This window comes from Eulemur rufifrons, chromosome 30, assembly GCF_041146395.1.
Source record: "Eulemur rufifrons isolate Redbay chromosome 30, OSU_ERuf_1, whole genome shotgun sequence".
Classification (NCBI taxonomy): Eukaryota; Metazoa; Chordata; class Mammalia; order Primates; family Lemuridae; genus Eulemur; species Eulemur rufifrons.
This window is the reverse complement of record NC_091012.1, coordinates 48,942,930-48,956,416: the sequence shown is the minus strand read 5'-3', so window position 1 is coordinate 48,956,416 and position 13,487 is coordinate 48,942,930. Positions and strand designations below refer to the sequence as shown.

Sequence of the window (13,487 nt, the reverse complement as noted above, 5' to 3'; positions counted from 1 at the left end):
ACCTCTAGTTCCTGTGAGCAGTACTAAACATTGATTGGAAACAATATCATGTGGAAATCATCCATTATAATGACAGATTCATTGAGAAAAGGTTAGTGTGTATATATATTCAGTGTAACCCTTTTAAAAAGTAATGTGTTTCAGGTTTCTAAGCAAATGGCCTTGACATTCTGGGACATCCACTTGTGCTAAAAGTTTTTCTGATGGTCTTTCTTAAACAAACTTTTTTTTTTTTTTGAGACAGAGTCTCACTCTGTTTCCCGGGCTAGAGTGCCGTGGCGTCAGCCTAGCTCACAGCAACCTCAAACTCCTGGGCTTAAGCAATCCTACTGCCTCAGCCACCCTAGTAGCTGGGACTATAGGCATACGCCACCATGCCCAGCTAATTTTTCTGTGTATATTTTTAGTTGGCCAGATAATTTCTTTCTATTTTTTTTTTAGTAGAGATGGGGTCAAGGTCTTGCTCAGGCTGGTCTCAAACTCCTGACCTCGAGCAATCCTCCTGCCTCAGCCTCCCAGAGTGCTAGGATTGCAGGCGTGAGCCACCGTGCCTGGCCAACAAACTCTTATTCTTAAAATTTGGTTTGAATTTCCTAGAAGTTATCAAGGATTACCAGAGCAGCCTAAACAATGAATTGATTAACTAAAAAATAAAAGAACATTTATACTTTATATAGAATATTTTTTATATTAAGTATCTTACATTGAAGATCTGATAGGATACGCACAGATGGTTCACAAAAGAGGAATTATAAATGGCTAATAAACATGCAGAAAAATTTTAACTTCACTTGATATAACCAAGGAAATTCAAAGAAATGTAAATTAATGAGATGGTGTTTTTTTGTTAAGTAATTTCATTTGTGAAATCTGTCCAGAGGAAAATATTTTACACAGCTTTTTATGTAAGAAGGCTTCATCACAGTTTTATTTACACTATCAAATAATTAGGAACAATCCTTTGGCAGTACTTGAAGGCTGCAGTGGGGCTTCCCTGACTATGAATTTGGAAATACGTCTGTTCTCTTGAGAACTGAATGTCAAGATCTCACATGATGGATCAGAGCAGAAATATGTGAAGTTATCCTAAAAAGACAGAATGGTTTTTAGGCCGGCCTAACTTGAACATATTTAGTATGTATAAAGGAAGAATGTGTCAGCAAGACATAGGGGTTAGGTAAGGTGGGATCATCCTTGGCAAGGATAGAATTTCTGAGGTTGGCTGCATTCAGGAAAGAAGGAGCCTTAAGCAACATACATTTAATATGCAGATTTCATTGACAAACTATCCTGTTAGGGAATTATATGAATGTATTAGGCAAGTTTAACCTGACTTCGCTAAACATCAATTCCTCTGACTCAACTCCATTTGTTCCTGTTCCATGTTTACCAAGCAACCTTCTGATTATTATTTGATGTCACAAAAATTAGGTCTATTGGAATAAATTACAAATGGTTATAATTTTTAATTTAAATGTTTTTTTCCTTTTTAAAATTCTCCAATAAAAACATGTTTTATAGTGAGAATTAAAAATAATATATTGTTGAAGTAAAGTACAAGATAGCTTTAATGTTTGGGACTTTTTTCCCCAGATGGTCAGCAGGAGGATGAAGCCAGTAAAATTGAAGCTCTGCACAAGAGGAGAAATTTACTTGCAGCATTTTGTAAGCTAATTGTATATACTGTGGTGGAGATGAATACAGCTGCAGATATCTTCAAGCAGTATATGAAGGTAAAGTTGAAACATGGATAGCAAGATAGTTTTAAAATGCTTAAAAGATAATATAAGACTGGGTTTTATGGTTGGTTGCCATTGAATTTTTTTTTTTGGTCCAACCCTAACAATCCTGGAGCCATTGAATTTTCTAAATAATAAATTACTTTTTTCCAACCTGCTCCAGTAAATTACTTTTCTAATATAAAATAATTCTATTTAAAATATTTAATATATTCAGTAACATTGCCTTATACTTCAACTCCTCCAGTTAATAGACATTTTGGGTTTATTGTATTCATTTGCATTTGGAATATTGGAAACGGCCTCTCCTGGGTTAACTCTCATTATTAGAAATTGCGTTTCTGATTTATTCTAAGGTAACAGGTTTGTGTCCTTCCTTTGCTTGATATAATATTAAGAAGTGTTCTTTTAGGAGTCAGGAAACCTGGGTGGTATGTTCAACTCGGTTATTATGTATCTTGGGACCTTGAGTAATTCAATGCCTTTTGCATCCTGAGTTTCTTCATCTGATCTGCTATGGATAGCTAAGGTTCTCTTTGGTTCTCTAAGTCTGACTTGATTCAGAATAGGTTCATTCATAATTTTCCTAAACATATATGAGATCCTCTAATTTTGAAGTAGTAGTAGAAAGGATATTGTTAATTATACTAACACAATGTGACCAAATATGGTAAGATAGTTTTTAAAATCCTTTCTGAAGTAAAATCTAATTATAAATGTAAAACTTTTTAAAGCCTTTAAGAAATTTTATATATATATATATATATATATCAAAACCAAATTAATCCTTTCTTTGTAATATTTTGCTATGTGAAAGAATTCTAATACCATTGAAAATCATTTTGCAATTTCAAACATTTGGCATGATAATTGTTAGTTTTTTTTTAAAAAACTAAGATTGCTTATGATGTTATTTCACAAATTTTAAACTTAGATTTATGTGTTCTAGGTTAAAGTTAGTTTTATTAATAGGAACATGGTTATTATGTTTTCTCTGATAGTTATATATGTATTTTGAAATACAATCTCAAATTAGAAAAGAAAAAGTTCATGTACAATGTATAATGTAAATGTCATGCACAATAAGTTTTCTTTTTAAAAGGGGTTTATGGCTGGGTGTGGTGGCTTGACCTGTATGTAATCCTAGCACTTTGACAGGCCTAGGCTGGAGGATTGTCTGAGGCCAATAGTTCAAGACCAGTTTGGGCCATACACAGTGAGACCTTGTCTCTACAGAAAGTTCTAAGAGTAACTGTGATTATATTCGTTGTCTTAATAGTTCACAAAGAGAATTTTGTTTATATCTATCCTTTGTGTTACTTCTGAAAATCTGCATAACCCAATTATTGTTTTATTCCGTACCTCATTTATTTAAAACCAAGTCTGGTGCTTTATTTGATTGGATCTTAATTGTTTGGTATGTCTCAACTTACAGAAGTTAGGGATTATGTGCTTAGAAATGATCTTAAAGTTTTGATAACATTAGTTCTTGTTTTGTAAGGCATAATTTCAGCCAAATATATACTTTGTGAAATATATAGTGCACTAATTTGTGTAAATTTCTTTTCTAGTATTATAATGACTATGGAGATATCATCAAAGAAACAATGAGTAAAACAAGGCAGATAGACAAAATTCAGTGTGCTAAGACTCTCATTCTCAGTCTGCAACAGGTAAGACATTAACAGTACCAGCTTTAGGTAAGGTAATTAACACTTAATAATTAGCAGAATGAGGTAGCAGTTGGAACCAGGCAAAGGATGCATAAAAGTAGAAATATAAAATATAAAGCCTCACTAGTATACAAAAAAGTACAAGTGAGATAGATCATTTTTTGCTTTCAGACTGTCAAGATTGGCAAAACCATTAGCTGTCTAAGGCATGAAAGAAATAGATATGGTATGCAGTTTGGCAATATATGCGAAAACTCGTAATGTATGTCATATCAGCAGTAGTTAACTTGCTTTGGTAGATTTCAGGTGAATTTTACTTTTTTCTCCATTTCCAGACTTTAGTGAGCATATATGAATTTTTTATAACTAAAACGCAACTGTCCTTTTCATTTTGGCAGTGGCAAGGCAGGTTTAATTAAGTAAAATTATTTGCCTAGTGTGCTTTTGTCTCTGGAGACAAAATTTGCGTGCAAAACATAATCCAGCCCATTAGAATGTGATAAACTTTCTTGCTTTTTAGAAATGTAAGTATGTAAGTTCTTAATTTCATTTGCAAATCTGAATATTCCTTGTTAAAATTAATAAAATTTAAAAGGTTTTAAAGGTAGCATTTAAATATTTAATAACTTTTGCTATAACATAATTGCTAGCTATAGAAAATTTAGAAAATATAAGAAATGGAACAAATACAAGTTATCCTTTATGTTTTCACTTAACAATAACCTTTTTATTTTTTAGTAGCCTTCTTAGTCTTTTTTATGTCTATGTGAAATCTTAATTTTTATAAAAATTAAATTATATATTCTATTTTATAAGTCTGCATTTTAATATTAATAAACCCTGAATACATTCATGCCATTAAATAATGTCCTTAGCATTTTATTTTGTGAGCAGCAGGGGCTTATTTTTCCCTCCTTCTTTATTAAGGTATAATTGACTAATGAAAATTGTATATATTTACAGTATAAAATGTGATGTTTTGATATATGTATACATTGTGAAATGACTAAATTGAGCTAATTAACATATATTATCTCACCTTTTTTTGTGGTAAGAACATTTAAGATCATCTCTCAATTTTCAAATATATAATACAGTACATAATTTTTTTTTTGAGATAGGATCTCACTCTGTCACCTGTGCTAGAGTTCAGTAGTTTCATCATAACTCACTACAACCTCAAATTACTAGGCTTAAGCAATTCTCAGCCTCCTGGGTAGCTGGGACTACAGGCACATGCCACCCTGCCCTGCTAATTTTTTTTATTTTTTTGTAGAAACAGGGTCTTGCTATGTTGCTCTGGCTGGGCTCAAACTCCTGGCCTCAAGCAATCCTCCTGTCTTGGTCTCCCGTAGTGCTAGGGTTACAGGTGTGAGCCACAACACTCAGTGCATTATTCTTAACTATACTTACCATGTTTTATGATAGATCTCCAGAATTTATTCATCCTGTTCTACCCTACGGAAACATTGTACCCTTTGACCAACATCTCCTCTCCCCCACTCCCAGTGCCTGGTAACCACCATTCTCCTCTCTGTTTCTATGAGTTCAACATTTTTAGATTATACATACAAGTGAGATCACATGGTAGTTGTCCGCATTTGCCTGGCTTATTTCATATCACATAATGTTGTCCAGGTTCATCTGTGTTTTCACAAATGACAGGATTTCCTTCTTTTTAAAGGCTGAATAATACACACACACAATGGAATAGTATTTCTTTATCCATTTATTAGTTGATGGACACTTGGTTTGATTCCATGCCTTAGTTATTGTGAGTGAAACTGGAATGAACATGAGAATGCAGATACCTTTTAAACATACTGATTTCATTTTCTTTAGATATATACCCAAAGTCTTCGTCATTTTTTAAATTGACACATAATTGTATGTATTTATGGGGTACATAGTGATGTTTTGATACATATATATATATATAGTGTATCATTATCAGATCAAGGTAATTAGAATAACTCATTTTTTAGTGACTGTATAATATTTTATAGATGGACCATAATTTAACCAGATTCCTCTCGTTTATATTGAGGTTTTTCACAAATTTCATCATTATGGGTAGCACTAAAATGAACATTTTTGTACTAATATTGTGCATAAATTTTGATATTTCTTTGGAATAAAGTTCTGTAATTAGAACTGCTTAGTCAAAGAACATCAAAATTCTGGAGCTTTCTATATGATGAAACTTCTTGATGTGAAGATTTGTCACTTAAATATAAATAATAGAGCATAGTTTCCTAATAATTTTCTGGGTTTCCTTTATATTTTATCTGCTATGTTAATATCCAATTAATACTAGCAGAATAGGATTCTGTCCAAACTAACCTAAAGAGTTTCTAATATCAATAACGACCTCTAATTTTAGTATATGAAATGCTATAATTTTGGTCATTTGTATCACGTTTTTTAAAATCCATGTTTTTAGCGTAAAGTACAATGCCTCATTTATTGAACATCTGTATTTTAAATAGAAAATATCATATTTTAAAATGTGTTAATCCATAATTGTTAAAAAAAAAAAACTCTAACATGCTTTCTTTCTTCTCAAACAGCTTTTTAATGAAATGATACAGGAAAATGGCTATAATTTTGATAGATCATCTTCTACATTTAGTGGCATCAAAGAACTTGCTCGACGTTTTGCTTTAACTTTTGGACTCGATCAATTGAAAACAAGAGATGCCATTGCCATGCTACACAAGTAAGCTTCAGATACTTTATTTTTAGTCATGAACTTTTTTTTTTTGGTATCTAGCCCTTTTATTTGGAATAACTAAATTAAATTTATGCTTTATTATTTTATAAATCTGTACCGTATCTCCTTTCTTTATGAACAGTTATAGTGCTATCTCAATTAAGAAATGAGTTGGGATTAAAACTCTCTTTATAAGAAAGTTTTTTTTCACTGAAAACCGCACAAAGTCTTTATAAATTATGTGAAGCAAAGCAGCATAAATTTATCAGGCATTACAAAATCTTTTTTTTAATCACCTTTTGTCATAGTCTCACTGCTAGAGAGAGAAATCCTTGAGATTTGATTCCTTTGTCTCAAGTTTTCTCTTTCTGGTTCTATTCTCTATTTTGTAGACTTTCCCCTTGTTTTGAGGTGCAGACTTATTTCCATCTGCATGTTTTCTTCCTCTTATCAAAATTGGAAATTGTTTGATTTTATATTGGGCATGTAATTCAATGATCGGTTACACTTTTTAAGTATGGGTACATTTAAGAGCTTTAACATAACCAGTGTTTGTATATTAAAACCCTTTATCTCTTAACTGTGGGTTAAGGAACCTAGCCTTTAGGAAAATCAAAAGGATTGGACTCTCCTTCATTGAAAGCTTTCTGGTTTTTGTTTCTCTTACCTCTCTTGATTACTTAATTTATAAAAGTGTTAAATGTCTCCCTGAAGAAAATTTTCTGCTCTTAATTTTGACCATGCTACCCTTAGCATTAATTCACTCTCTCTGGTAACCTTATTCTAAAACTCTCGAATTCATTTTTATGCCTTTTATACATTGGATAGCATTTTTAGGTAATATTTAAGGACCACACATGTAGTAATTATTTTGAGGAGTAATACATCATTTTCTTCATGTAATAGCCTTCTTTCTTTCCTCCTCAATTCCATCTGAATTGTTTTATACCCAGTTACATTTTTATAGAGTATAATGTTGAGTTGTTTGCTTGATTAATAAAGGTATTTATTGCCACATAAATATAGTTAAAATGGGCCCCGAGTGAAGTTTAACTTTAAAACTTTACTCTTAAATGAGTCATAGATAGTCATTCCTTTATGTCTTAAAAAGTACAGATAATGTATTTATCATTATGTGAAAAATTTTGGTATTTTCTGTGGGAAAAAATACCAGTAAATGATGTGGATATACCAAACTGAAGGCAAGCTGGTGCGTGCGTGCGTGCGTGCGTGTGTGTGTCGTTTTTTTTTTTAAAGAAATAACAATGACATAAAATGTAAATGTATTTGCTCATTCTTACACTTACAGTCTCCTTATTCTCTATTCCTCAAATTAAAGACATCGCAAAGGAAGTAGAGAGTGAAATTTCCTTTCTAAGTTATTAAATGTTTTATTATACTTTCTGAAATATTTATTTCAATAATTTTTTCTTTGCAGAAATGGCATAGAATTTGCTTTTAAAGAGCCTAATCCACAAGGGGAGAGCCATCCACCTTTAAATTTGGCATTTCTTGATATTCTGAGTGAATTTTCTTCTAAACTACTCCGACAAGACAAAAGAACAGTGTATGTATTTGCTGGAGATGTCCTACTTAATTTCATTTTAGAATTCTTAAAAGCAATGGTTATACTTGGTTTCCTCCCCTTTACATGCACAGATTAGAATTGTAGGATTGCATTAATGCAGGAAAAACTTTATACTTCAACAACTTTATAAATTAAGGATTATAACTATATGCATAATACTCCATTTTAATATTGTAAGTTCCCTTCCCAGTATAGTTGTGGTTTTTGAGGTGTAACTTGAATGCTTTATATGTTCTTCCTTCCCTTTCCCTTTCTCTTTTGTCTTGCTCTATTGCCCTAGGTAGAGTGCAGTGGCATCATAATAGCTCACTGCAACCTCAAACTCCTGGTCTCAGGCGATTCTCCTGCCTCAGCCTCTCAAGTAGCTGGACCTACAGGGGCACGCCACAATAACTGGCTAAATTTTTTTTTCTTTAAGTAGAGACGGGATCTCACTCTTGATTAGCCTGGTCTCGAACTCTTGAGTTCAAGCAATCCTCCTACCTCGGCCTCCCAGGGTGCTAGGATTACAGGAATGAGCCACCGTGCCCGGCCTTCCCTTCCCTTCCCCTTTTCCTTCCCCTTTTCCTTTCTTTTCTTTTCTTTTCTTTTCTTTTCTTTTCTTTTCTTTTCTTTTCTTTTCTTTTTTTTTTTAAGATATGGGGCCTCGCTCTGTTGCCCAGGCTGACCTCAGACTCCCAGGCTCAAGTGATTCTCCTGCTTCAGCCTCCTGAGTACCTGAGACTACAGGCATGCGCCATTGCATGCAGCTGCTTTATGTATTCTTATTTGCATTCTTGCCTTAACCCACCTAGGGAGGGATCATTTAAAAGACAGTAATATCAGGGATCCATCAGGAGCATCCTAGTAAGTCTGTGTGTTGAGCTATGGATACACTGGAAAGTGGAAGTCCATATATTATCTTTTTACTTTAACTACTATTTCTGTCCTCAATAGACCATTTAAACAGGGCACTTCTCTGGTTTAGTCTCCTAATATGGTGACTTACCAGAGCCCAGAAAATGGATTTAATTTCTCAAAGTGTTTTTTCCACCTTTCCCCTTGGCTTTGAGGTATAAAAGGGCAGAAGAATATGAATATCCCATAGTATAGAGAATCTCTTCTGAAAACCCACCAATATTTTATATTTAAAGACTGCATAGATTTTATATGAAAGTCTAAAGCAGACAAAACTATCTATGGTGATAGAAATCACAGTAGTGGTTACCTCTAGGGTTGCATAGATTGGGAATATGGGGTACTTTCTGGAGTCATGGGAATGTTCTGTATCTTAATACACATGTGGGTTACACACATGGATTTATTTGTAAAGCTGATCCAACTGTACTCAATTTCTGTGTATTCTATTATGTATAAATTTAATCCAATTAAAAAGTGCATAGGCAGTGTTGATCAGAGAAATACAAATAAAAACAATGAAATACCATTTCTCACTTAGCAGATCAGCAAAAATTAAGAAGTCTGATAGTGTCAAATATATACAAGGATGTGGTCCAGTAAAGCCTTTTATACATTGCTGATGACAGTGTAAATTGGTACAATGCCACTTTGTGGAGCAATTTGACAATGCCTCATGATCAAATAATTTCACTCATAAGTAGATGCCCTACAGAAACTCTTGAACACATGCATGAGGAGAATCATAAAATAATGTTGACTTTTGATTATCTGAATAAGGAAAAACTCAAAACAGCCTAAACATCTATCAACTAGAAATGGATCAATAGATTGATATATAAAAAAAGACAAAAAAATAGATTGATATATGATGGAATATCACACAGCAATCAAAATGGTTAGATTTTAAAAACATAATGTTGAGTACAAATAGCAAAGTACAAAACTGTGCTATGGTGTTTACAGACAACTATGTATTAAAATATAATCAGTATGCATGGGCATGATAAATAACAAATTCAGGTTAGTGGCAACCTCTTGGACAAGGAGGAGGAGAAATGGGAATAGCTGCAGGGATGGCTACTTACCTGTAATGTTCTATTTAGGTATGTGGTGGGTACGTAGTTATAAATCTCTCTACCAGTGAGTATATTTTGGCTCAAGCTCTCTTGTTGTAGACATTTCTTGGACAAGTAGCCAGTTCATGGGCCACGCTTGGAGGAGTACTGCTCTATGTATGACTGAAGTACATTGTAATTAGAAAGGCATATGGAACAGCTAACACAAAGTATGTTTTGTAACTGGTGTCTCCTGTTCTCTTTAATGCTATTCAGAACTGGTAAATCTGAATTGATTGGAATGTGTCATTATGATGACAGCAAATATTTGAATTGCGCTTTACAGTTAGTTGACAAATAATTGTCTTTATTCATTCAAAGCATAATTTAGCCTTCTTGAACTCTAACGTCAGACTGGGACTACAATCATGATTATGCTGCTTACTTGTTTTTATTATTGTGGGCCCATTAATTCTTAATTTTTTTATCCTTTCTTTCCTTGTCTGTAAAATGGAGAGAATAGTTCCCTCACTGAATTGTAAGAATAGTTAACCTGAGAGAAAAATACCTAGCACATAGTAGCCACATGGGAATGTTAGTTAAATTTTTATTACAGAATTACATATAAGCCTTGTGGGAAATGGATTTGAGACAGCTTCTCCCAGTTCTCCTGACAAGGTATCTGTCATATTAAAAACTCCTTTCTTCCTTGGCAATTCTTATTGTGTCAGTAATTAGATCTTTGGCTCTTTGTGTGATAAGCAACTAGACCTAGACTGAAACGCCTTGTGGGTTCAACAATGATTTGACTAGATCAAGTTGTATCTATTTAGACAATAAAATTGATTTGTCTGAAAACTCCTTGTTCAAAATGTGGGTATTTTACATGGTAAAATTAATGGAGTCAGTGGTACAAAGCTCATATTAAAATATGCAAAACGTTAGATCTAACAGCCTAGGTGTTTTAAATTAGACTTGGAATCAGAGAAACCACAAATATTGAATGTTTCCAATAATAACTCTCTTGAAATAAAAAAACAAACAATGATAAAAAAAAGCCTTGTATCCCTGATCATCACCTAAATACAAATCTGGAAACGACACCAATTGGACATCAGACTGAGGTGGGGGGTGGGGGAGGGGATGGGGGTATGCCTACACAATGAGTGCATTGCGCACCGTTTGGGGAGTGGTAACACTTGAAGGTGCTGACTCGGGAAAGGGGGGGTGGGGAAAAAATATGAAACTATTGTTTTTAACTTGCACTGTTCACTTAATAATTTATCATGAATATTTCCCATATTATTTCATATCATTGTACAAGAAATAATGTATACATTATGAGGACATACTGTATCTAACAAGATATACTGTTAGACTCTGATTCTGTAAAATTAAATTGAAAAAAAAAAAAAATAAAAATAAATAATAAAAAAAAAGAAAAAAAACGTTAGTTAACTTTAAAATTAAAAAAAAAAAACAAAACAAACAAACAAAAAAAAAAGCCTTGTGGGCTGGGCGCGGTGGCTCACGCCTGCAATCCTAGCACTCTGGGAGGCCAAGGCAGGCGGATTGTTTGAGCTCAGGAATTCGAGACCAGCCTGAGCAAGAGCGAGACCCCGTCTCTACTAAAAATAGACAGAAATTATCTGGACAACTAAAAATATATATATAGGAAAAATTAGCTGGGCATGGTGGCGCATGCCTGGAGTCCCAGCTACTCGGGAGGCTGAGGCAGGAGGCTCGCTTGACCCCAGGAGTTTGAGGTTGCTGTGAGCTAGGCTGATGCCATGGCACTCTAGCCCGGGCAACAGAGTGAGACTCTGTCTCAAAAAAAAAAAAAAAAAAAGCCTTGTGATACTTGGATCCATGGGTAGATTTATGGTTTCCATCAGGCTGATACTTTCTTGCTGGTATGGACCATATCTGATTCATCTTCATATCTATCCCTGGTTCCTAAAACATAGTAGGTACTCAACAAATGTTAATCTGAAATGCTCTGAATTATTTCATTCAATATGAGAGTCTTGGTAGAGACAAAATTGCTCATCAGTGTTCTGATGAGTTTGAGATTGAGTAGTGAAGTAATATGCCCATGCTCACACAACTAGGGGGGTTAGTAGGACTGGCAGTTTTCTGTATCAAAGCTAAGAATATCTACTTCTTTTAAAGGTATGTTTACTTGGAAAAGTTCATGACCTTTCAGATGTCACTCCGAAGAGAAGATGTGTGGCTTCCTCTGATGTCTTACCGAAATTCTTTGCTAGCTGGTGGTGATGATGACACCATGTCAGTTATTAGTGGAATCAGCAGTCGGGGGTCAACTGTACGGAGTAAAAAATCAAAACCATCTACAGGAAAACGGAAAGTGGTTGAGGGCATGCAGCTTGCACTCCGTAAGGATATAGTTTATTTTCATTATATTTATCCGTAATGTTTATCAACTGAATTGTCGTTAAGGTTCACCTTATTTTTTATTTGAGATATGTGTTGTTCAATAGTAGTGTACATGATGTGTCAGTTATGTGTAAATGTACTGTTTTAAGCACTTTACATATATAAACTCAGTTCTCACAACTCTAGGAGTATATCCTAATTTTTCAGATGAGAAAACTTAGCACAAATAGGTTAAGTAACTTAGCGAATTTCACACAAGTATTAAGTAGATGAGCCAGGCAGTCTTACTCTAGAGCACCTGCTTTTTTAATCACTATGCTATACCATATGCATAGGGAAATGGACTCAGTATTATAGAGTTAGTTATTACCCAAAAGATCAGATCATCTGGTTTAAGTGGAACAACAGATTCAGAGAGGTTGCAACTTCTAAATTTCCATGAAGAGGCCATTAATCATGAAGAACTTGATATAAATACAAAGTGCTTTCTATCATAGTAGAGGTAGCAATGCATTATGACGCTTAAAGCTCTTGAGTTCCTAACACTTCAGAGTTGGTTCAAAATGGCCTGGGGACATGTTTCCTTTTCTTAGGAACCTTTAAACAAATTAGCATAATTGTTAAAATTTGTTCCGGTTTTTATTTCTGAATAACAAACTACCTATAAACCTAGGACATAGCCAGGACCGTGGGTGTCTGATACCTTAGCTAGGAAGACACAAAGGCTGGTTGCTGGAATCATACGGAGACATCTTCACTTACATATCTGATGCTGGCTGTCAGTTGGGACCTCAGCTATACTCTGGCAGAACACCTACATCTGACCTCTCCATCTAAGCATATTGCTGGGCTCCAAGAGCAAGTGTTCCAAGAGACAGGAAGTAGATGCTACCAATTTCTTAAGGCTAGGGCTCAGAAACTGGCATAGCATAACTTCTGCCCTATTCTATTGGCCAAGCAATCACAGAGATTCTGGGGGAGGGGACATAAACCTCCACCTCTTATGTGAGAGGTGTCAAAGAAGTTTGGGACCATATTTAAGTTGCCGCATAACTTATCAGCTATTATTTATCATCAGGTGTATAGTGTTTATTACTTGATTGTCCATGGATTAATGGTTTCAGTATTTTTGTCCAGTAGTATAAAGGCATAACCTTGTACTTCTAACTTGTACAATTTTAGACTCGATTGGTTATGTGTCCCAACATCATGGTTGATGGGGAAATCTCTTTTACAGTATCCCTGACCAGTTAAAATAGTTAGGATTGATGGTTTATAAAAAGTTAAAAGAAATTTTTCTCTTTTTAAAAATAGAAAATGTTATCAAATTAAATATATTTCTTGCATATCACTGTAAATTTTAAAAGGCTTTTCTCATCTGAATCAGTACTTAATAGTTATAGATTTGTGCTGAGCCATCAT

At 34.1% G+C, this 13,487-nt stretch overlaps 1 protein-coding gene across 2 annotated transcripts in view; it reads left to right on the top strand.

The window, feature by feature from the left end:
- STAG2 (STAG2 cohesin complex component) overlaps positions 1-13,487 on the top strand; it is a 130,669-nt gene that overhangs the window by 104,136 nt on the left and 13,046 nt on the right. For both annotated transcript variants that reach the window (XM_069464064.1, XM_069464063.1), the window contains exons 25-29: positions 1,594-1,733; positions 3,311-3,412; positions 5,983-6,131; positions 7,564-7,692; positions 11,841-12,064. In XM_069464064.1, the coding sequence (XP_069320165.1) occupies positions 1,594-1,733; positions 3,311-3,412; positions 5,983-6,131; positions 7,564-7,692; positions 11,841-12,064 (744 nt within the window). The remainder of the gene's footprint in view (positions 1-1,593; positions 1,734-3,310; positions 3,413-5,982; positions 6,132-7,563; positions 7,693-11,840; positions 12,065-13,487) is intronic.